The 23,678-nt window shown below is 41.3% G+C and overlaps 1 protein-coding gene across 9 annotated transcripts in view; it reads left to right on the top strand.

Annotated features, from left to right (window-relative positions):
• The window catches only part of LOC132819834 (mitogen-activated protein kinase kinase kinase kinase 3), a 416,845-nt gene that overhangs the window by 256,571 nt on the left and 136,596 nt on the right, over positions 1-23,678 (top strand). For all 9 annotated transcript variants that reach the window (XM_060831692.1, XM_060831690.1, XM_060831689.1 and 6 more), the window contains 3 exons: positions 4,559-4,621; positions 4,707-4,788; positions 4,874-4,984. In XM_060831692.1, coding sequence (XP_060687675.1) covers positions 4,559-4,621; positions 4,707-4,788; positions 4,874-4,984 — 256 coding nt within the window. The remainder of the gene's footprint in view (positions 1-4,558; positions 4,622-4,706; positions 4,789-4,873; positions 4,985-23,678) is intronic.

Below are 23,678 nucleotides of genomic sequence, written 5' to 3'. Positions count from 1 at the left end.
GCAGAAGTCCCCTGTGACCATTCCCCCTCAAAGAAATACACCATTTTGGATATGTTGCAGGGGGTGGCCTCTTAAAGGAAAGCAGCAGCAGCTAGGTCATTGGCACCATGACTGGCACTGTTGTACAGAAGGGCGATTCTAAGTGCAGACAAAGAGTGATGATAGGGGACTGTATAGTTGGGAGCACAGTTAGACTTTTCTGTGGACACAAGTGACACAGCCAAATGCAGTGTTGCCTCCTTGGTGCCAGGGTGAAGCATGTCTCTGAAAGGGCACAGAATATTCTGAAGAGGAAGGGTGAGCAGCCAGAGGTTGTGGTCTACATTGGTACCAATGACACAGGGAGAGAAATGCTACCTTGCAAAGGCAATTCAGGAGTTAGATAAGAAATTGAAAAGCAGGAACTCTAAGATGTAATGTTGGGATTACTTTCTGTGCCACAGCCAGTGAGGCTAGGAGTAGGAAGATGATACAGTTGAATATATGGCTAAAGAGCTGGTGTAAGAGGGAGCACCGATCCCCTTTTCATCGTCAAACCTGCTGACAAAGGCAGTGCAGTGGTAGTTGCAGAGGTCAAACGCCAGCTCTCTGACACCACATCGTACCTTCCCCCTTGAGCACAACCCCACTGTGGCCCATCAAGCCAAAATCACACTCACTGTCCGTAACCTCTGCATCTGGTGCTCTCCCTTCCACTGCCTCCAATGCCATAGTCCCCCAGCCGTCAACGCCTGGTTCTACCTGCTCCCCAAGATCCACAAGCCCAACTACCCCAGCCAAACCATCATCTCCCCATTCTCCTGCTCCCCCCGAGCTTATTTCTTCCTATCTCAACTCCATCCTCTCTCCCTTGGTCCAGATGCTTCCCACTTATATCCGTGGGTCTAACCATGCCCTCCATCTCTTCAAATAATTTCCAGTCCTCTGGCCCTCAGCACTTTATCTTCACTGTGGACATGCAGTCCTTATATATGTCCATACCTCACAAGGATGGCCTTGAGGCCCTCAGCTGCTTCCTCTCCACCAGACCAATCCAGTCCCCCTTCACCAATACTCTGCTCCGCCTCGCCGAACTAGTCCTCACCCTTGATCACTTTTCCTTCAACCCCTCCCTTTTCCTCCAAATCCGGGGATGCCCATGGGCACTCGGATGGGTCCTGGCTATGCCTGCCTCTTTGTCGGCTACGCCGAATAGACCCTCTTCGGTGCGTGCACTTGAGGTTCTTTTTCTTGAGATTCTTAAACACTTGATGCAACTGCAATATGCCAACCTCTGTGAACAGCCAAACTTTATTAAACAACTACAAGCTTTGAAGGATCACTTAACACTTTTCGCAATGAAGTTCTCTAAACAAAGGAACCAGTTCTTCCTTTATACAAAATCTCGCATCACAGTTAGTAATGCCCACAAGACGATGCCCAGCCACTTCTCCACAGTCACATGCCACTTGAGACAATGCAGTGACCTGATCGTCTCCAGAAACAATGTAATGTAAATCATTCCCTTAATGGCAGATCTGTTGTAAATCGTTTCTTTAACTTCAGGATGTGGTCAGAATTTTAAGCAATGTTCTTATTGTTATCATCCTTTATTCAGAATCAATATGAATTTGCCTCTGAATGATAGGAGATGGCAATGTGTTTTTGTTTTTTACATTTTACCTGCAAGACCAAGCTATAACACCCTATCATCAGCATCCAATTTCTTGAAGGTCAGCAGAACAAATTAACCCCATAGCATTTTCCACCGGTACTGTTCCCCAACTCTTCTGCCGTCAGTGACTGCATCGGTGCTGCATCTTGCACTCAGGCTGAACTGGAGCAGTTCATCAACTTCGGCCACAGCTTTCACCCCACCCTTAAATTCATGTGGTCTATCTCGGACATGTCTCTCCCCTTTCTTGACCTCTTTGTTTCCATCCCTGGTGAAAGTCTACAGATGGGCATTTACTAGAAACCCACAGACTCCCATAATTACCTGGACGACATCTCCTCCCACCCAATATTCTGCAAGAACTCCATCCCATTTTTCCAATTCCTCCATCTCCGCTGCACTGCTTGGACAAGGAGGCATTCCATTCCTAAGCATCCCAGATGTCCGTCTATTTTGAACAATGTACTCACCCCCCACTCCACCCCTTCTGTCACTCAGACAGCCCTCCACCACAACTCCTTCATTCTCTGCTCCACTGCTCTTAACACCTCTCTCCCCCCCCCCCCCCCCCCCCCCCAATCTGCAATAAAGACATGTTCCTCCTTGTCCTGTCCTACTACATCTACCAGTCTCCGATTCAATGCATAATCCTTAAACACTTTTGCTAACTCCAATTAGACCCCATCACCAAGAATATCTTCCCCTCCCCACCCCTCTATGCCTTCCACAAGGACTGTTCTCTTCACTAATCCTTGGTCACTCCAGCAACCATAAAAGATGAAAACCCTCCCAACATCTCCCTTCACCCAACCTCCATCCATGGCTCCAAATAGTCCTTCCAGGTGGGACAGAGGTTCACCTTCCTCTCCTCCAGCCTAGTTTATTGTATCTGGTGCTTCCAATGTGGTCACTAAAGGAAAAGTTTCACCAAGCATTTCAGTTTTCCCTGTAGGGGCCGACCTGACCTCCCAGTCACTATCCATTTTAATTCCCCCTCCCACTCCCTTTCTGACATGACCATCCTTGGCCTCCTCTATTGCCACAGCGAACCAGACCCGAAATGGGATGAGCAACACCTCATCTTATACCTGGTCAGCCTACAGTCCAGAAGATGCAACATTGAGTCCTCCAATTTCAAATAACCTCCTGTCTCATCCCTCGACTCTTTTTCTAGCCCCTCGCCCTTCCATTCCTCTGGCTGACCTTTCAGCTACCAGCCATATTCATTCCTCTCATCGGCCAACCAGGTCATACCCTCTATCAGTATTCGCCTAACCCGACCTCACCCCCACCCACTCGCTCATTTGCAGCTCCCTGACATCCACCCCCAGTCCTGAAGAAGGGTTACATCCGAAACATTGACTTCTCCACCTCCTGATGCTATCTAGCTTGCTGTGTACTTCCAGCTTATTGCTTGTCCACCATGAATTCAGCAAAAGCAACTAGATAGAAATAAGAATGAATTAGCAGGATACAGGGAACACATATTTGGGAGCAATGAGAAGCATGATATAAATGTGGGGCAGCACAGTGGCTCAGTGGTCAGCACTGCTGCCTTACAGCACCAGAGACCCGGGTTCGATTCCAGCCTTGGGCGATTGTCTGTGTGGAGTTTGCACATTCTCCCCATTTGCGTGGGTTTCCTCCCACAATCCAAAGGTGTGCAGGTCAGGTGAATTGGCCATGTTAAAATTGCCCATAGTGTTAGGTACATTAGTCAGGGATAAATTGTCAGGGAATGGGGATGGGTGGGTTCCTCTTCGGAGGGTCGGTGTAGACTTGTTGAGCAGAAGGGCCTGTTTCCATACTGTAGGGAATCTAATCTAATCATAAATTGCAGTAGCAATGAGTAAGGATAATTGAAGAAAGAAGTGGCAATGAAGGGCAACATATGAAACATGAATTTAATAGATGAAAAACAAGCAGAAGCAAGATTCTGGGGGGGGAGAAAGCGGTCTGTAGGAGTGAATGAATATGTAAAATTCTTGCATGCGTGAAGAAACCTAAAGAAAAGTTGTTAACAGTTGTATTATTGATGGATACTGTAAATGTATTAACTTAAAGGGAAAGAATACAGATACAAATACGGTAAGAAAAGTGACCCATGGGAAATGCCTAATCAGGGTAGCAATTCCTCACTTCATTTACTTCATTTAGTCAAATCAGATTATGAACAGTAAAATTTCACACATGTATGCTTAAGCAGCCTACAGTCTTATTAGGAGCAAATTACTGCAGATACTGGAATCTGTACGAAAAACATAAAATGCCGGAAATCTCAGTGGAGCGGGCAGCCTCCATGGAGATAGAGCAAGAAGTGTCGTCTAGACTCAACATTAGCTTGTTGTCTTTCCATAGATGCTGCCTAATTGCCGTGATTTACAGACTTCTATTAGCTGTGACTTCTCCATTCAGAGTTATTTCTTAAATCATTTATTTATATTTTTCTGGGGAGGCAATGGACTAGTAATATTAATGATGGACTGTTAATTTAGATACTCAAGTAATGTTCTGGGGGCCACAATTCGCATCCTGCTATGGGCAGATGGTGGAATCTGAACTCAATAAATATCTGGAATTATGATTTCGCTGCTCCTTGGATGCTGCCTGAACTGCTCTGCTCTGCCAGCACCATTAATCCAGAATCTGGTTTCCAACATCTGCAGTCATTGTTTTTACCTCTGGAATTAAGAGTCTAATGAATCCATTGTTGATTCTCAGAAACAACCATCTGGTTCATTAATGTCCTTTAGAGAAGGAAACTACCATATTTGCCTGATCTGGCCTCCAGACCAATAGTGATATGGTTACCTTTTAACTGCCTTCTGGGCAGTTAGGGATTGGCAATGAATCTTGTGAATATATATTTAAATGTACAAGGCTGACTAATCTTTTTCTTTTCAGAGCTTTGTTTTTGATGACAAAGAGCAACTTCCAGCCTCCAAAATTGAAGGACAAAATAAAATGGTATGAATTTCTTGGACATTTTATTTGTCTGTTTTAAATCTGTCCAGCTTCCAAGTTGATTCATTATAGATTGTTGTCCTTTTAGGTCAACTAATTTTCATCAGTTTGTAAAATTGGCACTTACGAAAAATCCCAAAAAAAGACCTACTGCTGAAAAGTTATTGCAGGCAAGTATAGTACATTTTATGATTTTACTATTTAAGAACATTAATATTCAAATACTTCCCTTATACTTTTAATTTTTATTTTCAGCATCCATTTGTGGCACAGTCTTTGAGTCGTACGCTCGCTATAGAATTGCTTGATAAGTTGAACAACCCGGATCATCCCAGTTATCATGATGTTGATGATGATGATCCAGAGGTAAAATATGTTTTATTTCCCATATTTATGAATTTCTGCTTTGTGTTATCTTCAAATTGTCTTAGTAGCTTTGGGACTACTTTATTGCAACTATTAAACTAGAATAAAACTGAGGGAAAATAAACCATCAGTTTAAATGCAATGCATTTGTTTTATTTGAACTGTTTGGCTAACAGTAAACGTTGTTTTTCATGTATAGCTGAAAAGTGTGTTTAAATTTTGTGTAAAAACATGCATCCAATTTTATGAATAAAAGGAATATCCCAATTTTAAAAATAGGCATTGCAAATGAAAGTATTCCAATTTGTATGTTGTCAACTGTCAATCGAGAGTTCAATGTAGAATCAAAGTAGAACAATTAAGCAGAAGAACAGGCCCTTTGGCCCACCATGTACTTGTGAGTTTCTAATCTGTGTTTTTGTTTAAAAGTGGAAAACTGTCATAGTAAGGATGTTAGACGATGATGAGTCTTATTAAATTTTTGAAGTTTTTTTCCCAGTCCATTGAAACAGCTGAGTTAATGGTGCAATAACGTCTTTTTTCTTTCAATACTTAATCTCTGTTCCTTGGATTGTTTAGGTCATTATAACCATGCTGAACACCTTTTAATGTACATCACAAAAGTTGAATTAAGCGCACTTTCATTTTTTTTCAAGCATTTCTTCAAATTTGTGGGTGCAGTAGTATTGAGGATTATATTTGTAAATTGGCAATCCCATTCTGGACTCTCAATAAAACAGTTTCCTATTTTTAATTTGCACTAATATATCTATTCATCAATTTGTTCATTGCCAATATGTATAAATTATGCAACAGCTATCATGAACCATGAAAACAAAACTTTTTTTTTAAACTGACAATGATTATAAAACATGTGTGATTGTTTTGCATTCTGTAATACTTCAATCTGTTGCTGCTAAGGTGGTGTGCTGGCAATTGTTACAAAGAAATAAAAGAACAAGGAAATAAGTAATATCAAATATATGACAATTTATTACTGTCTTGTTTGAAGAAAAATTCCTATGTATTTATTTGAGATATGTATGCGACATCATCTGTCCAAATGTGTGGGAATGCATAAATCTACATATTATGAAAGGAGATTAATTAAAACACAAAAACTAGTATCAGAAATTGCAACAGTTACAAATTGAAATTAGTCTTTTGTATTCACTTATTGACTGATAGGCTGGGCATTTAAAAACACCATCAAGAACAAGTGGAACACGCAAAGCCTGAAACAGGATCTCATCATTGGCAACCTGTTCAAAGGCAATAAATAACAAAGATTTTTTTGTTTTGTTTGAACACTGATTGCTTCACTGGTGATGAGGGTGAAGTCCCTATAGTCCCAAAGGATCATAGGGCTGCTCCCACATCAGAGGGAAATGAAATGTGATGGTTTAGCCTGAGAATCACCATGTCTAAGGTAAGGGGAGAGGTTGAAAAGGAGATTCCGATGAATCACAGAATTGTTGTCATGCGTAAAGACACCTTTGGTCCACTGTGTGCATGTCCCAAATGAGCATCTCATGCACTCCATCTTTCTGCCTTTTTGCTATAATTGTTCCTTTTTGAAAAAACAAGGGCACAATCTAATTTCCTTTTGAGCACCGTGATTGAGCCTACTTCCTGCACATAACCACGTATTCCAGATTTTAACTGCTTGCTGCATGAAAATGTGTCACCACCTTGTGATATAGTGTCAGAGATATTTAACACAGAAACTGACACTTCAGTCCAGCTCATCCATGCTAACCAGGCACCCTGCATGAATATAACCCCATTTGCCAGCACTTGGCCCATAACCCTATTATACCCTTCCTATTCATAAATCTATTCAGATGCCTTTTAGATGATGTAATTGTACCAGCCTCCTCCACTTCCTCTGGCAGCTCATTCCATGCACTCACTATCCTCTGTGTGAAAAAGTTGTCCCTTTGGTCCGTTTTAGTTCTTCCTCGCTCATCTTAAAGCTATGGCCTGTAGTGTTAGACTCCTTCACCCCAGGGAAAAGACCTTGCCTATTTACCTACCCACGCTCTTCATGGTTTTATAAACCTCTATAAGGTCACCTGTCAGCCTCCGATGCTCCAGGGAAAATAGTCTCAGTTTATTCAGCCTCTTCCTATAGCTCAAATCCTCCAACCCAAGCAACATCCTTGTAAATCTTTTCTGAACCCTTTCAAGTTTCACAACATCCTTCCTATAGGAGGGAGATCAGAATTGCACCCAGCATCCTAAAAATGGCCTGTACAGTCACAGCATAACTTCCCAACTCCTATACTCAATGCACTGGTCAGTAAAGACAAGGCATTTGGAAACCAAACGGCTTCTTCACTATAATATCTACCTGTGACTCAACTTTCAAAGAACTATGAACCTGCAGTCCAAGGTCTCTTTGTTCAGCAATACTCCCCAGGACCTCGCCAGTAAGTGTAAAAGTCCTGCCCTGATTCGCCTTACCAAAGTGCAGCATCTCACATTTATCTAAATTAAACTCCATCTGCCACTGCTTGCTCCATTGGCCCACTACACTTTTTTGCATGTTTTGAACAAGAAGGAATTAATGCTGGTAATTTGGATATACATTTAGGAGTAGCTGCATGAGCCATGTGATGCTATTTTAGTTTTCCGATGCTGTTGACTTCAATAGTCTTTTAAACCAGTCTCCTTACCTACTGTGTTAAGGCTTGACTGTTTCAAGAAAAAATATTCAGATCAATTGAAATGTTCAGATTTGAATTAGAGGTTTTATTGACAACAAACAATATTTTGTAAAGATTTATTTGTGGTGAAATATTTTCAGAATTTGGCCACTGCCACACGAATGCCATACGTATGAGGCAACTACTGCAACATTTCACTGAAGGAAGAAAACTGTTTGTAGGGTCTTAGTAATTATACAGAATGTTCTTTTCTCTAATGTAAACCACAGATCAGTTTTTTGCAACTTTGTTTAGAAATGAAACTGGAGTTTATAACCATACACAAGAGATCTTGAATTCCCACGTAGAATAGGGATTGAGTATTTAAGTTCTTTCAAAGACTCACATGAAAGTTTTTCTGTTAATTTAATATGCAAGTTTACATTATAGGTTCAGTCTTGCAGCAAAAATTTGCAAAAGTGATCAGCTAGTTGCCTATCTATGATTCTGTATTGTCATTTTAAAATTTTCTTTATTGTTTTTGAAGTCTCTGACGCTGCCTTGACTAAGTTTAGGCTTGATTTTCTCCTGCTATTCTTCTTGCATTCCGACAGCTTTGCTTTTGGGTCTTCTTTCTATTCTGCCACTCCTCTTGCTGTCTTGCAACTCCAATTCTGCGCTTGGTTATATCTCCTACCACAGCTGTTCCTTATATACCACTATTACCTCTTTTTTTATTCTAAGCTCATTAATACCTTCATTATTTGTTTTAACACTTTTGCGTTAAAGAGCCTCCCATTTAGTGTCGGTTGCAAAATTAGGAATTGTGCTTTTTTTTGCCAGATTTGAAATCATTGAGCTAAATTGCTAAGTGATCCCGGCATAAATTTTTGTGGGACTCCATATCCCCCATTCTCTGCAACTGAGAATATCTATCCTTTACTTCAGCCCTGTGCTTTTTTGCCTTTTATTTTGTTACAGCGTAACTAGGAAGTATGCTGATAGTCAACCCCCATTTTTCCACATGCTGTCACAAAAGCATGTAAGTATCCACTTATAACAACAAAGTGCTCAATTTGCCTTACTGACTCCTTTACAGGACAAAAGCAATTCACACCAGGTTTTTTCATTAACAGGAAACTAGCTCTATTGTAAATTCATTTATTCTTTAACGAATAGCAGAGATCAAAGATTAGTAAGGCAGCCCACATGTGGAACTACAGGAGATGGGGCAGATAAGAAACTAGTATTTTGTGGAGAAGGACATGGAAGATAGAGAATGTGGGGAAATAGACAATGAAATCTTGAAAATGCCCATATTACCAAGGATTAGGTGCTGGTGTCTTAAAACGCATAAAGGTGGATAGATCCCCAGGACCTGATCAGGTGTACTCCTGAACACTGTGGGAAGCTAGGGAAGTGATTGCTGGGCACCTTTCTGAGATATTTGTATCATCGATAATCACAGGTGAGGTGTCGGAAGACTGGAGGTTGGCCAATGTGGTTGCCAGTATTTAAGAAAGGTGGTAAGGACAAGAGAAGTAACTATAGCTTGACATTGGTGGTGGGCAAGTTGTTGGAAAGAATATTGAGGGACAGTATTTACATGTATTTGGAAAGGCAAGGACTGATTAGGGATAGTCAACATGGCTTTGTGCGTGGGAAATCATGTCTCACAAACGTGATTAAGTTGTTTGAAGAAGTAACGAAGAGGATTGATGAGGACAGAGTAGTGGATGTGATCTATGTGGACTTCAGTAAGGCGTTTGACAGAGTTCCCCATGGTAGACTTGTTAACAAGGTTAGATCTAATGGAATACAGGGCGAACTAGCCATTTGGATACAAAACTGGCTCAAAGGTAGAAGACAGAGGGTGGTGGAGGGTTGCCTTTCAGACTGGAGGCCTGTGACCAGTGGAATGCCACAAGGATCGGTGCTGGGTCCATTACTTTTTGTATTTTATGTTAATGATTTGGCTGTGAACGTAGGAGGCATGGTTAGTAATTTTGTAGATGACATCAAAATTGGAGGTGTAATGGACAGTGAAGAAGATTACCTCTGAGTAATGGCCCGAAGAGCGACAGATGGAATTTAGATATATGTGAGGTGCTGCATTATGGAAATGGAAATAAGGGCAGGACTTGTACATTTCATAGTAAGATCCCGGGGAGTGTTGCTGAACAAAGAGACCTTGGAGTGCAAGTTCATAGTTCCTTGAAAGTAGAGTCGCAAGTAGATAGGATAGTGAAGGAGGAGTTTGGTATGCTTTTCTTTCTTGGTCAGAGCATTGAGTCTTGGAGTTGGGAGGTCATATTGCAGCTGAGGCTACCTTTGGGATATTGTTTGCAGTTCTGGCCTCCCTGCTATAAGAAGGATGTTGCAAAATATGAAACGGTTCAGAAAAGATTTACAAGAATGTTGCCAAGGTTGGAGGGTTTGACTGTCGTGAGAGGCTGAATAGACTGGGGCTGTTTTCCCTGGAGTGTTGGATTCTGAGAAGTGACGTTATAGAGGTTTATAAAATCATAAGGGGTATGGATGGGGTAAATAGACAATCTTTTCACTGGGGTAGGGGAGTCCAGAACTAGAGGGCATAGGTTTAGGATGAAGGGGACAAGATTTAAAAGTACCTAAGGGGCAACCTTTTCATGCAGATGGTGGTGTGTGTATGGAATGAGCTGCAGGAGGAACTGGTGGAGGCTGGTATAATTACAACATTTAAAAGGCATCTGGATGATTATATGAATAGGAAGAGTTTAGAGGAATATGGGCCAAGTGCTGACAACTGGAACGAGATTTATTTTGGATATCTGGTCAACATGGATGAATTGGACCAAAGGCTCTTTCCTTGCTGTACATCTCTACAACTCTATAACAAAGGACTTATCATTGACTACTATGGAACTTAAACTATACTCTTTTAACACCCTAAATACACACACATTTGTTCATAAATAAGACTAACAAGAGTCAAGACAGTTTTATACAAATATTATCGATCAAAAGATATAATCTAAACAAGGAAAACAAAATTTTGAAGATCAAAGTTTACATCTTACGGATGGTTAAGTTGTGTCTCTGTTCTTTTGATTTAACAATGATGACATTGTCTGTGGAATGATGGATGTTCTTCAGTTTGGTTGTTGATCAGATGGATTTATGTCCTTTCTTTTGTTAGAATTCTTTCTCAAGATTTTTTGGTTTTTCTGTCTTTTCATTCACACAATGAAGGGAGAGCAGCGATTTCACCTTGTTGGCTCTAGATGGTTCCAGTTGCATTGTTCCAATTAGTCTGACAAACTGTGAAGCGGAATAGTGGCTTAGTGGTTAGCATTGCTGCCTCTCAGCACTAGGGACTGAGATTCGAGCCTTGGGTGACTGTGTGGAATTTGCATGTTCTCTCTGTACCTGCATGGGCCTTCTCTGCGTGCTCTGGTTTCCTTCCACAATCAAAGATTTGAAGGTTAGGTTGATTAGCTATACTAAATTGTCCTGTAGTGTGCAGGCTAGGCGGGTTAACTATGGTAAATGTGGAGTTACTGGGATAGGGTGGATGCTTTTCAGAGATTTGGTGTTGTCATGATGGGCCAAATGGCCTCTATCCTCACTGTAGCGATTTTATGATTCTGTGAAACCATAATATTTCGGCCCTGCTTCAAACTCTGTTAACTAGCTACCCACAATGTCCTTTTTCTTGCCAATCATCTGAAGTTTAGTCGGTATGTTTTTGCAATCTTGGTGTTGTCTTTAATCCAGACATCAAATTTTAACTTTATTCATTCCATCTCGAAGAGCGTCTCAGTAACATTGCTTGACTTCACTCTCACTCAGCTCTCCTGCTGCTGAGCTGTCCCTTTGTTATTTCTGTACTCAAATTTTCTAAAGCACTCCTGACTAATTTCTTGCATTCTCCCCTCCATAAATTTATGGTCATCCAAAACTCTGTTGCCCACCTCTTGTAGCAAGTTCTGTTCTCCTATCACCCCTATGCTCGATGACCTACACTGATTTCTAATTAAGCAACATTGTGATCTTAAAACGCTTAACTTTTTTTCAAATTCCTCCAAGGTCTTTCCCCTTCTATTTCAGTGCATTCATAATTGTTATTCCTCTGCAGTTTGTACCTGTGCCTTTCTACTTTACTCCTCTTTGTGCCTCTTCCTCTGTTTTCTCCTGTTAAGGTACTGCTTGAAACATGTGTTTTGGTCACTTGACCTAATGTTGCCTTTAAATGCTGGATGCCACATATTGTTTTGTAATGCTCCTATGAAGCAGCTTGGAACATTGTCATTTAGCTAAATGACAATCTCTACCTATCTATTGCAGACAGTCAGTTATCCATTTTGCTTCCTGTCCCTTGATTGAATGCTCTGGACTTTGCTTCATCCTATCACACCATGCCAGATTGAAGGTTGTGCCCTTGTCTGATCTTTGACACTTCTTCAGTGAGGTTGGCCAAGCAAGACTTTTCCTTTTGAAACCCATGTTAATTATCCATTAAAAACCGAAAGAACTGTGGATGCTGTAAATCAGAAACAAAAACAGAAGTTGCTAGAAAAGCTCAGCAGGTCTGGCAGCACCTGTGAAGAGAAATCAAAGTTAATATTTGAGTCTGGTGACACTTCCTCAGAACTGATGGTGGCTAGAATGTTATTGGTTTGTATGCAGAAGGTAGTGTGGGGGAGTGAGTAAGGAGTAAACAATAGGTACAGACAGAGCCCAAGCAGTAGGACAGACAAAAATTATTCATTGCAGTTTTGACAGTGTTTAATTTGGCAAACCTGGTTGGCATGGATGAGTTGGAACGAACGGCTTGTTTCCGTGTTATGTGACTCTATGCTTTCCTATTTTTTTTTCACATATAGAGTTATAGAGTCATAGAGATGTACAGCATGGAAACAGACCTTTCGGTCCAACCCGTCCATGCCGACCACATATCCCAACCCAATCTAGTCCCACCTTCCAGCGCCCAGCCCATATCCCTCCAAACCCTTCCTATTCATATACCCATACAAATGCCTCTTAAATGTTGCAATTGTACCAGCTGCCACATCCTCTGGCAGCTCATTCCATACAAGTACCACCCTCTGCCTGAAAAAGTTGCCCCTCTCACCCTAAACCTATGCCCTCTAGTTCTGGGCTCCCCGACCCCAGGGACAAGACTTTGCCTATTTACCCTATTCATGCCCCTCATACTTTTGTAAACCTCAATAAGGTCATCCCTCAGCCTCTGACGCTCCAGGGAAAACAGCCCCAGCCTATTCAGCTTCTTCCTTTGGCTCAAATCCTCCAACCATGGTAACATCCTTGTAAGTCTTTCAAGGAGCTATGAATCTGCACTCCAAAGTCTCTTTGTTCAGCAACACTCCCTAGGACCTTACCATCAAGTGTATAAGTCCTGCTCAGATTTGTTTTCCCAAAATGCAACACCTCACATTTATCTGATTTAAATTCCATCTGCCACTTCTCAGCCCATTGGCCTATCTGGTCCAGATCCTGTTGTAAAATGAGGTAAGGATTACTTTTCCTACTGCTGATATTGAGTGTCCTATAGTTCGTTGGTTTACCTATCTTTCATTGCCAAGGTTGAGAGTTTAGCTCCATTTAAGTTTATTATCTCTGTTTGTGATTTCAGTAAGATAACTTGGTTGCCTAGTCTGTACGTAGCATCTGCAAAACTTATAATTTCCTGAGGAAATGGAACCTCCTTCTGTCCTGGTGAACAAGTGCAAGAGTTTCCAGTGAAAATCAGTCATACTTGAAGTCCAGGTTAAGTCTGCAATTTTTAGACTCTCTGGAAGGTTTATTTGATTTCCAAATTGGTGCAGGGAAATGTGTATAGTGAAAGATTGTGGAAAATACAATGCAAAAGCATTATTTTTGCTAGAAATAATACCACTGGAAAGTGAATGAGTTCAAATAATGAGAAGGGCACTATAGTTTGTCTTCAACTGATGTAATAGGATCTACCTTTTGCATTGATAAGTAACACGGAAAGAGAATTGCTGGCATATTTGGAAGGAAATACTTCAAACTAAGTTAGAAGGCTTTAATGAAATAGCTTCAGTCTGGCTATAAATCTTGATCTTGTAATTTGAAGTTAATGGCTGGGGTTATGTGAGTTTCCTTGTATATATGTTCAGTGTTTCTCTAAGAACAGGGTGACATTAGGTACTTGGAGGAAGAAAACTGCTGTTTTGACCAAGCAGAAGTGCAAGATTCATTGATGTAACAAAGTATGACTGACAGATCTGTACTCATTATCCTCTGCTTTCAAAGTCCACGTTCACAACATGGCTTTGCTGTCCATATTTCGTTGTGAACTAGTGCTTTCTGCACAGATGATTATCCTTCTGCATCAAATTGCTCTTCAGAATAAGAAATCTGATGATGCTTTGCTTCAGAGCCAAAATGGTGGTACAGCTATATGATTGCTGGGATATCTCGGTTTCATGGAGAGGTACATTCTTGTGTGTAGTTTCACTGCTTGCATTTTCACAAGTTCTGAACATGGGAGGTACCTACACAGCTAGTTGAATGTAGTGGCTGAGGATTGTTAAAGTAATTATTAAGTATTACCATGCAGCAGATACCTTCTGTGAACCTTGCCATGTGTGATAATCAAAAACACTACTTCTACGTTTTCTTCTTAAAATTTAGAGATTCATCAATTTTGACAGATAACTGGGCAAAAAGTTTAGTATTGCTTCATTCTGAAGGATAATCTCTGTGTTAAATAGAGAGTGGAAGTAAAAACATTTATTTTAAAGACTTAATTTAGTGTCACCAATTACTTAACATGCCATGAAATGAGTTATTAAATGTTTCTTAGCTAGTCTGAAATCATGAAGAAAATTTATACATTTGTTCTATTCACGCAATTTCCATGCCAAAATCAAATGTGCATATACCTTCTAACATAAAACGCAAAAATTTGTGGGCGGCACAGTGGTTAGCACTGCTGCCTCACAGCGCCAGAGACCTGGGTTCAATTCCCACCTCAGGTGACTGACTGTGTGGAGTTTGCACGTTCTCCCTGTGTTTCCTCCAGGTGCTTCAGTTTCCTCCCACAGTCCAAAGATGTGCACCTTATAGAGAGATATAATAAAAACAGTTGTCATTGTGGGTCAGGTGAATTGGCCATGCTAAATTGCCCCTAGTGTTAGGTAAGGGGTAAATGTAGGGGTATGGGTGGGTTGCGCTTCGGTGGGTCGGTGTGGACTTGTTGGGCCGAAGGGCCTGTTTCCACACTCTAAGTAATCTGATCTAATCTAATTAAGAGGAACATGGAGGAGAGATTAATGTGTGGCTAAGGAGTTGGTGCAGAGGGCAGGGTTTCTGGTTCTTGGATCATTGGGAACTCCTCTCTGGCAGGGATGACCTGTGCAAGAAGAATGGGTTGAACATAATCTAGAGGGCAACCAATATCCTTATAGGGAGAGTTTAAACTAGAGTGGCGGGGTCTGGGAACCAGAGCAGCAGGTCAGCAAGTGGAGGATTGAGGAGAAGGTACATGTTAGGACCAGTAAATCAAACAGAGAGGACACACAAAGACAGGTACTAATGGGCTGAAGTATGTTTATTTCAGTGCAAGGAGTATTATAGGTAAGGTAGATGAGCTTAGAACCTGGATTGTACATGGGACTATGTTGTTATTGCCATTACAGAGACTTACTTGAAAGAGGGGCAGGAATGGGTGTTGATCGTTCCAGGGTTTTGTTGTTTTAGATGAGTTAGAGAGAAAAGTAAAAGAGGTGAAGAAGTTGCAATACTAATCAGGGAGGATGTTACATCTGCGAAGAGGACATACTGGAGGGCTCATCCACTGAGGCAATATGGGTAGACTTCAAAAGTAAGATGTGTGCAATCACTGTGGTGGGATTATGCCTCCCAAAAGTCTCCGAGGCATTAAGGAACAAATATGTTGGCAGCTTATAGAGAGATATAATAAAAACAGTTGTCATTGTGGGTGACTTTAACTTACCCAATATTGACTGGGACTCCCTTCGAGCAAGAGGCTTAGACAGGGCAGAAATAACTGCATCCAAGAAAGTTTCTTGGAACAGTATATGAAAAGTCCAACTAGGGGAGGGGCCGTACTGGACCTTGTATTGGCGAATGAGCCTGGCCAGGTGACTGATCTTTCAGTGGGAGAGCATTTTGGAAACAGTGATTACAGCTCCTTAAGTTTTAATATAAGGATGGGTCAAGTTCTTGTGGCAAGGTACTAAATTGGGGAATGGCAAATTACATCAGATTAGGCAGGAGCTAGAGAGTGTCAATTGGGAAGAACTGTTATCAGGCAAGTCCACATTTGAAATGTGGGAATTGTTTAAAGACCTGCTGATAAATGTTCTGTACTAGCATGTTTAAGTAAGGAGGAAGCACAAGGATGGCAGGGTTAAGGGGCCTTTGGATAACGAGGGAGGTCATGAATTTAAGAAAAAGGGAGCATATGTAAGGTTTAGAAAGCTAAAATCAGACAAAACCCATAAGGAATATAAAGAAAGCGGGAAAGAACTTGAGCAGGGAATTAGAGCAATAAGGGACCGTGAAATGACCTTGACAAGTAGGGTTAAAGAGAATCCAAAGGCATTCTATACATGTATTAATAATGAGGGAGAAGGTAGGACCAGTCAAGGATAATGGAGGGAACTTGTGCTTGGAGGCAGAAGATATGAGTGAGATCCTAAATATAAGTACTTTACATGAGTATCCACCAGGAGAACAGTGAGATTTGTGTGGAGCATAATAATATGCTAAGGCATTTTGAGATCAAAAAAGAGCATTTAAGGTTGATAAGTCCCCAGGGCCTGATAGTATCCACCTCAGGTTATTGAGATAGGCAAGAGTGGAAATTGCTGGGGCCTTGACAAAGATCTCTGTGTCCTTATTAGCCACTGGAGAGATCCCAGAGGACTGGCGAGTAGTGAATGTTGCCCCCCTGTTCAGGAAAGGAAATAGGGATAATCTAGGAAACTCAGTTTCACATCACCATTGGGAAGCTATTGGAGAGAATATTAGAGATAGGATTTATATGTATTTGGAAAAGCATGGCCTAATTAGGGACAGTCAGCATGGCTTTGCGCAGGATAGGTCGTGTCTTATTAACTTGATTGAATTTTTCAAGGAGGTGACATAGGTGATCGATGAGGTACAGCAATGGATGTTGTCTACATGGGGTTTAGTCAGGCATTCAACAAGGACTTTTATGTTAGGCTCATCCAGAAGATAAAGATGCATGGCATCTATGGTGACTTGGCTGTGAGGATTCAGAATTGGCTTGCCCCTAAAGGCTAGAGAGTAGAGGTGGAAGGATGTTCTTCAGGCTGGAAGTCTGTGATAGTGGTGTTTAGCAGGGATCTGTCCTGGCACCTCTGCTGTTTGTAATATGTAGAATCGTAAAGATGTATAGCATGGAAACAGACCCTTTGGTCTAACTCAACCATGCTGACCAGATATCCCAAATAAATCAAGTCCCATTTGTCAGAACTTGACTCATATCCCTCTAAACCCTTCCTATTCATATAACATCTCCACCACTCCCTTTGGTAGCTTATTCCATACACATACCACTCTCTGCATGAAAAGGTTGCCCTTATGGTCCCTTTTGTATCTTTTGCTCTCACCTTAAAGTTAGGAATCCTCCACCCTGGGGAAAAGACCGTGTCTATTTACCCTATCCATGCATGTCATGATTTCATAAACCTCTGTAAGGTCACCACTCACCCTCTGACGCTCCAGGGAAAGTAGTCCATTCAGTCTCTCCTATAGTCTATTCAGTCTCTCCCTATAGCTCAAACCCTCCAACCCTGGCAACATCCTTGTAAATTTTTTCTGAACCCTTTCAAGTTTCATAACATCCTTCTATAGGAGGGAGACCAGAATTCACACAGTATCCTAAAAATAGCCTAACCAATGTCCTATATAGTCACAACATGACCTCCCAACCCCTATACTTAAGGCTTTTTTTGGTCAGTACATTATTCACTATCCTGTCTACAGTTTCAAGGAGCTGTGAACATGTACTCCAAGGTCTCTTTGTTCAGCAACACTCCCCAGAACCTTACCATTAAGTGTATAAGTCATGCCCTGATTTGACTTTCCAAAATGCAGCACCTCATAGATATCTAAATTCATCTGCCACTGTTTGGCTCATTGGTCCCTCTGATCAAGATCCCATTGTACTCTGTGGTAATCTTGTTTGCTGACCACTATACTTCCAATTCGGTGTCATTTACAAACTTAGTGACCATGCCTCCTATGTTCACAGCCAAATCATTTATATGTATGACGAAAAGTAGTGGATGCAGCACCAATCCTTATGGCACTCCACTGGTCACAGGCCTACAGTCTGAAAAGCAACCTTCCACCACTACCCTCTGCCTTCTACCTTTGAGCTAGTTCTGTATCCAAATGGCTAGTTCTTCCTGTATTCCATGAGATCTAACCTTGCTGACCAGCCTACCACAAGCAACCTTGTCAAACCCCTTCCTGAAGTCCATATAGATCACGTCCAACGCTCTGCCCTCATGAATCCTTTTCATTACTTCAAAAAAAAAGCTCAATCAAGATAGCGTGAAATCATTTCCCTGACACACAGCCATGTTGACCATCCCTAATCAGTTCTTGCCTTTCCAATACACGTAAATCCTGTTTCTCCGGATTCCTTCCAACAACTTGCCCACCACTGATGTCTCGCTCACTTTTCCTTATTACTTTTCCATCCAAGTCATTTATATATTTAAGAAATGTAAATGGGTGGGTTAGTAAGTTTGCAGACAATGCAAAGATTAGTGGAGTTGTGGATAGTGTAGAAAGGATACAGCAGAATATAGATCAGTTGCAGGTAAGGGCAGAGAAATGGCAGATGGTGTTTATTCTAGGGAAATGTTAAAGAAAAATGTACAGTTAATGGCAGGACCTGAACAGAATTGGTGTACAGAGGGACCTTGGGAGTTCAAGTCCATGACTCCCAGGAAGTGACCACACAAGTAGATAGGATGGTAAAGAAGGCAAATGGCATGCTTGCCTTTACTGATTGGGGAATTGAGTACAGGAGTTAGGATGTCATGTTGCAGCTTATAGAATTTTGGTCAGGCCACATCTAGGATATTGTGTTCAATTCTCGTCACCACATCATAGGAAGGATGTGGAGGCTTTTGAGAGGGTGCAGAAGAGGTTTACCAGGATGCTGCCTGGATTAGAGGGTATGAGCTGTCAGGGGAGGCTAGAAAAACTTGGATTGTTTTCTTTTATAGTGGCAGAGGTTGAGGGGAGACTTGATAGAAGTTCTTAAAATTATGAGATGCATAGATAGGGTTAATGGTTAGAATCTTTTTCCCAGAGTTGAAATGTCTAAAACAAGGCATGCATTTAAGGTGCAAAGGAGATGTGAGGGCAAGTTGTTTTTGACACAGTGTGGTAGGTGTCTGGAATGCTCTGCCAGGGGTGGTGCAGGAGGCAGATATGATGAGGATATTTAAGAGACTTGTAGATAAGCACATGAATGTGGAAGGAATTGAGGGATATAGTCCAAGGGCAGGCAGGAGGGTTTAATTTAATTTGGTGTCATGTTGGCACAACATCATGGGCCAAAGGGCCCATTCCTATGCTGTACAGTTCTGTATATTATGATAAGCCATTTGGCACCTCAACCTGCGACATTATTCACTAGAATCATGGCTGATCTGATTTTAGTTTTAATTCCTTTCTTGTCTGCCAATGATTCAACTGCCTTGTTAATCAAATTGTCTAACTCAGCTTTGAGTGTATTCAATTATCCACTTCCTTTTCCTCTGTAAGGATCCTGAAAGAAGAAATTTGTCCTTACCTCAATTATAACTGGAAAGCCTCTCATTTTTTAGCTATCTAGATCTATATTTTTCCAATTGAGAGGAATCATTCTTTCAGCATCTACTCTGTCAAGCTCCCTCAAATTTGATTTGTTTCAACATGATCACCTCTCTCATTCTTCTGAATTCCAGTGAGTATAGACCTAACCTGCTTAACCTTCCCTCAAACCAATCACTTCACCCTAGGAATCAGCCTAATAATCGTTCTCTGAGCTACTTCTAATACAAGTTTATCTCTCTTTATGTAAGGAGACTACTGTCTCACAAATGTCCTGTACAGTTGTAGTAATGCTCCCCTAAATTTTAGGCTCCATTTCACTTAAAATAAATGGGCAACGTCTCTGCATGTTAACTTTGATTCATGTTTGAGGACACCTCAATCCTTCTGTACATAGCATTCTGTAATGTGTTGCATTTCTAATAATCTGCCTTTCTATTCTTCCTCGCAAGATGGTCAACCTCAAGTTTCCCACTTTTATGCCATCTCCAAAATTTTTGTCCACTCACTCAACAAATTACTTGGCAGATTCTGCATCCTCATCTGCTGTTTTGTACTCATGGCCCTTGCTGTTGCTGGCACTCTCTCTCATGCTCCCTATTGGTCTTGTTCTGTTCTTGCTCCCACTGCTGCTGCCTGTTATGCTCCTTGCTGGTCTCATTCTCCACTCATTGTCAGCACTGTAATGCTCCCTACTATTGTCTCTGTTCTGGATCTTGTTGCTACCATTGCTCTCTTATGCTTCCCATTGATTTCGCTTATTTTTGTGCGTCATTGTCACATCCTCTTTTATACTCCCTGCTAGTCTCACTACTAATTGTGTTTATCTACCTTGGGCAAATAACAACATTTAATGCTTTCACTAAGCTGTTTAAATAGAACGGGTATTCTGATGCTGCAGTACACAAACCTGCCATTATTAAATTGGAACAAGTTCCATTATCGCCACCTACTGTTTTGACTGAATTTACTTATGTGAAGAAGTTTGAAAAATGATTGGTTGATCGAAATTGTATTTATTTTTGTAATTCAACCTAATGTTGAAGGAGTCCAGTTTCAGCCCTCTTTATTCCCCCTGTTTACTGTCAAAAGATCCTGATTTGATCCAGGCATAACTGTAAATTGATAACATGAGAATGTGTTGATTTGTAACACAATTGAAGCATAGTGGCATATATTCTGAATGTTTAATATTTTCCAATATTAAATTTGCATGATTTGATTCCTGATGTTCTGTCTGCCATCTAGGACATTGAAATTTGAAAGTGTCTAATCAAGATCAATGAAAACTTTTTTTATTAAATGTTCCCTTGTGGTCCTTTTATGTTTTTAAACTTGCGTTCACCATGTTGAGTTTCTTTAATTCTGCCCATGTTATGTGCTCTATACGTTAAGATCTCCATCAAGTTGATATTAACTCCTGGTTTCACATCAGTTTCATTCAGTTGTTAATACATGCCTTTGAGTCAGAAAGGATTGAGCACGTAACCTTGGCTGTTCCAACTACAGCACACTGAAGAAGTGGTGAGTCCTTTTGGACGAGATATGAAGGCCACCTCTTTTCTCCCCTTCCCCCCCCCAACATGCATACTACATCATAAATACTACCTACCCACCCCAAATGAACCCAAAAGACCTAATAACACCATATTAATAAAAAGGAGAGTTTTGTTGCTCTAATATATATTCCTTCCAAAATCACTGCTTCCAGAACTTGTAATCATTTATATATGGGACGTCACTGTGTGAACTAAATGATAACAGTTTCAGTAACAAAACAATGGCACGGTTCAAAAGCAGCTCTGTGTGGTTTTGTCAAGTTAGGGTCACATAGGCTGTTTTCTATGATGGTAGATTTGGGTAGCTCAGGAACTTTTTTTTTTACAAAGTACTGCATAACTTGATTCCTTCAGAGCAGTTGCGATATCAAGTAGAAGCTTGACATATTTTGGACACTATTTGAGGCTAAAGGCACTGGAATGGGAAGCGTGCCATCATGAACTCGGATTGTGCCAGTGTGAATGGGTTGGGGAAAGAAAAGGCAAATGAACTGTAGTGCAGGGGTTTAATAATTTAACAGTAATTATCAATGCACATCACTGTAGCTATTAGCAAGTTTTGAGAAAATTTGTAGCTCAGGTTGAGGTTCTGGATATAAGTTTGCTTGCTGAGCTGGAAGGTTCGTCTTCAAACGTTTTGTCACTATACTAGGTAACATCATCAGCGAGCCTCCGGATGAAGCATAAGACATAGTAAGTAAAGCCATTCGGCCCATCGAGTCCACTCCGCCATTTAATCATGGCTGATGGGCATTTCAACTCCACTTTACCCACATTCTCCCCATAGCCCTTAATTCCTTGTGACATCAAGAATTTACCAATCTCTGCCTTGAAGGCATTTAGTGTCCCGGCCTCCACTGCGCTCCGCAGCAATGAATTCCACAGGCCCACCACACTCTGGCTGAAGAAATGTCTCCGCATTTCTGTTCTGCATTGACCCCCTCTAATTTTAAGGCTGTGCCCACGGGTCCTAATCTGCTCGCCTAATGGAAACAATTTCTTAGTGTCCACCCTTTCCAAGCCATGTATTATCTTGTAAGTTTCTAGTAGATCTCCCCTTAACCTTCTAAACTCCAATGAGTACAATCCCAGGATCCTCAGCCATTCCTCGTATGTTAGACCTATCATTCCAGGGATCATCCGTGTGAATCTCTGCTGGACACGCTCCAGTGCTAGTATGTCCCTCCTGAGGTGTGGGGCCCAAAACTGGACAAGTTCTCCAAATGGGGCCTAACCAAGCTTTATAAAGTCTCAGTAGCACATCGCTGCTTTTATATTCCAACCCTCTTGAGATAAATGACAATATTGCATTTGCTTTCTTAATCACGGATTCAACATGCATGTTTACCTTTGGAGAATCCTCGACTAGCACTCCCAGATCCCTTTGTACTTTGGCTTTATGCATTTTCTCATTGTTTGGAAAAGAAGAATTCAAGCATGGACTACTTTCTAAAGTGCAAGACCTCGTATTTGCTCACATAGAACTTCATCAGCCATTTCCTGGACCACTCTCCCAAACTGTCTAGATCCTTCTGCAGCCTCCCCACTTCCTCAGTACTACCTGCCTGTCCACCTATCTTCGTATCATCGGCAAACTTCGCTAGAGTGCTCCCAGTCCCTTCATCCAGATCATTTAATATATAACGTGAACAGCTGCGGTCCCAACACTGAACCCTATGGGACACCGCTTGTCACTGGCTGCCATTCCGAAAAAGAACCACTTATCCCAACTCTTATCCCAACTCTCTGCCTTAAGAATCTCTTATCCCAACTCTCTGCATGGGTGGTATGGCCCGCTTACTATTTGTGTTTAGGTTTCCTTGTGCTGGTGGCGTCATTTCCTATTCTGTTTCCTCAGGTGGTGGTAAATGAGATCCAAGTTGATGCGTTTGTTGATACAGTTCCGGTTGGAATGCCATGCTTCTAGGAATTCTCGCGCATGTCTCTCTTTGGCTTGGCCTACGATGGATGTATTGTCCCAGTCGAAGTGGTGTCCTTCCTCATCTGTATGTAAGGATACTAGTGAGAGTGGGTTGTCTTTTTGTGGCTAGTTGATGTTCATGTATCCTGGCGGTTAGTTTTCTGCTTGTTTGTCCAATATGGTGTTTGTTACAGTTCTTGCAAGGTATTTTATTTTTAGTTTTGCTTGTTGTCTGTATAGGGTCTTTCAAGTTCATTAGCTGTTGTTTTAGTGTGTTGATGGATTTGTGGGCTACCATGATGCAGACAAGAAAGACAAGACAAAACAACAACAAACTCACAGAAGAAACCCAGCAAACCATCACACAGTTGCGTCAGCATTAAGCAGAAAAAAAGAGGGAAACACACTTATACACAAGAAAGGAAAATACTAGAAGGATTAAAAAGAGATAAAAACATTGTTATCCTACCTGCAGACAAAGGACGATTTTAAATCAAAGAGACTACGTTGAGAAAGCAAATACACTGCTTGCCGATACCAACTCTTACACCCAAATGGTGATAGACCCGACCCCACAAGTAGAGAACTGAATCACAGCCCTACTCAAAAACACTTCAGAAATCTGGAGAAATAAATAGACTGACTTCAAAAAATGAAACCAGATGGATCCAACACACCATGCTTTTACAGAAAACCCAAAATTCACAAACCAG

This window comes from Hemiscyllium ocellatum, chromosome 10 (assembly GCF_020745735.1).
Source record: "Hemiscyllium ocellatum isolate sHemOce1 chromosome 10, sHemOce1.pat.X.cur, whole genome shotgun sequence".
In the NCBI taxonomy this organism is placed as follows: domain Eukaryota; kingdom Metazoa; phylum Chordata; class Chondrichthyes; order Orectolobiformes; family Hemiscylliidae; genus Hemiscyllium; species Hemiscyllium ocellatum.
The sequence above is the reverse complement of the archived record's forward strand: the minus strand, read 5'-3'. Positions and strand labels throughout refer to the sequence as shown.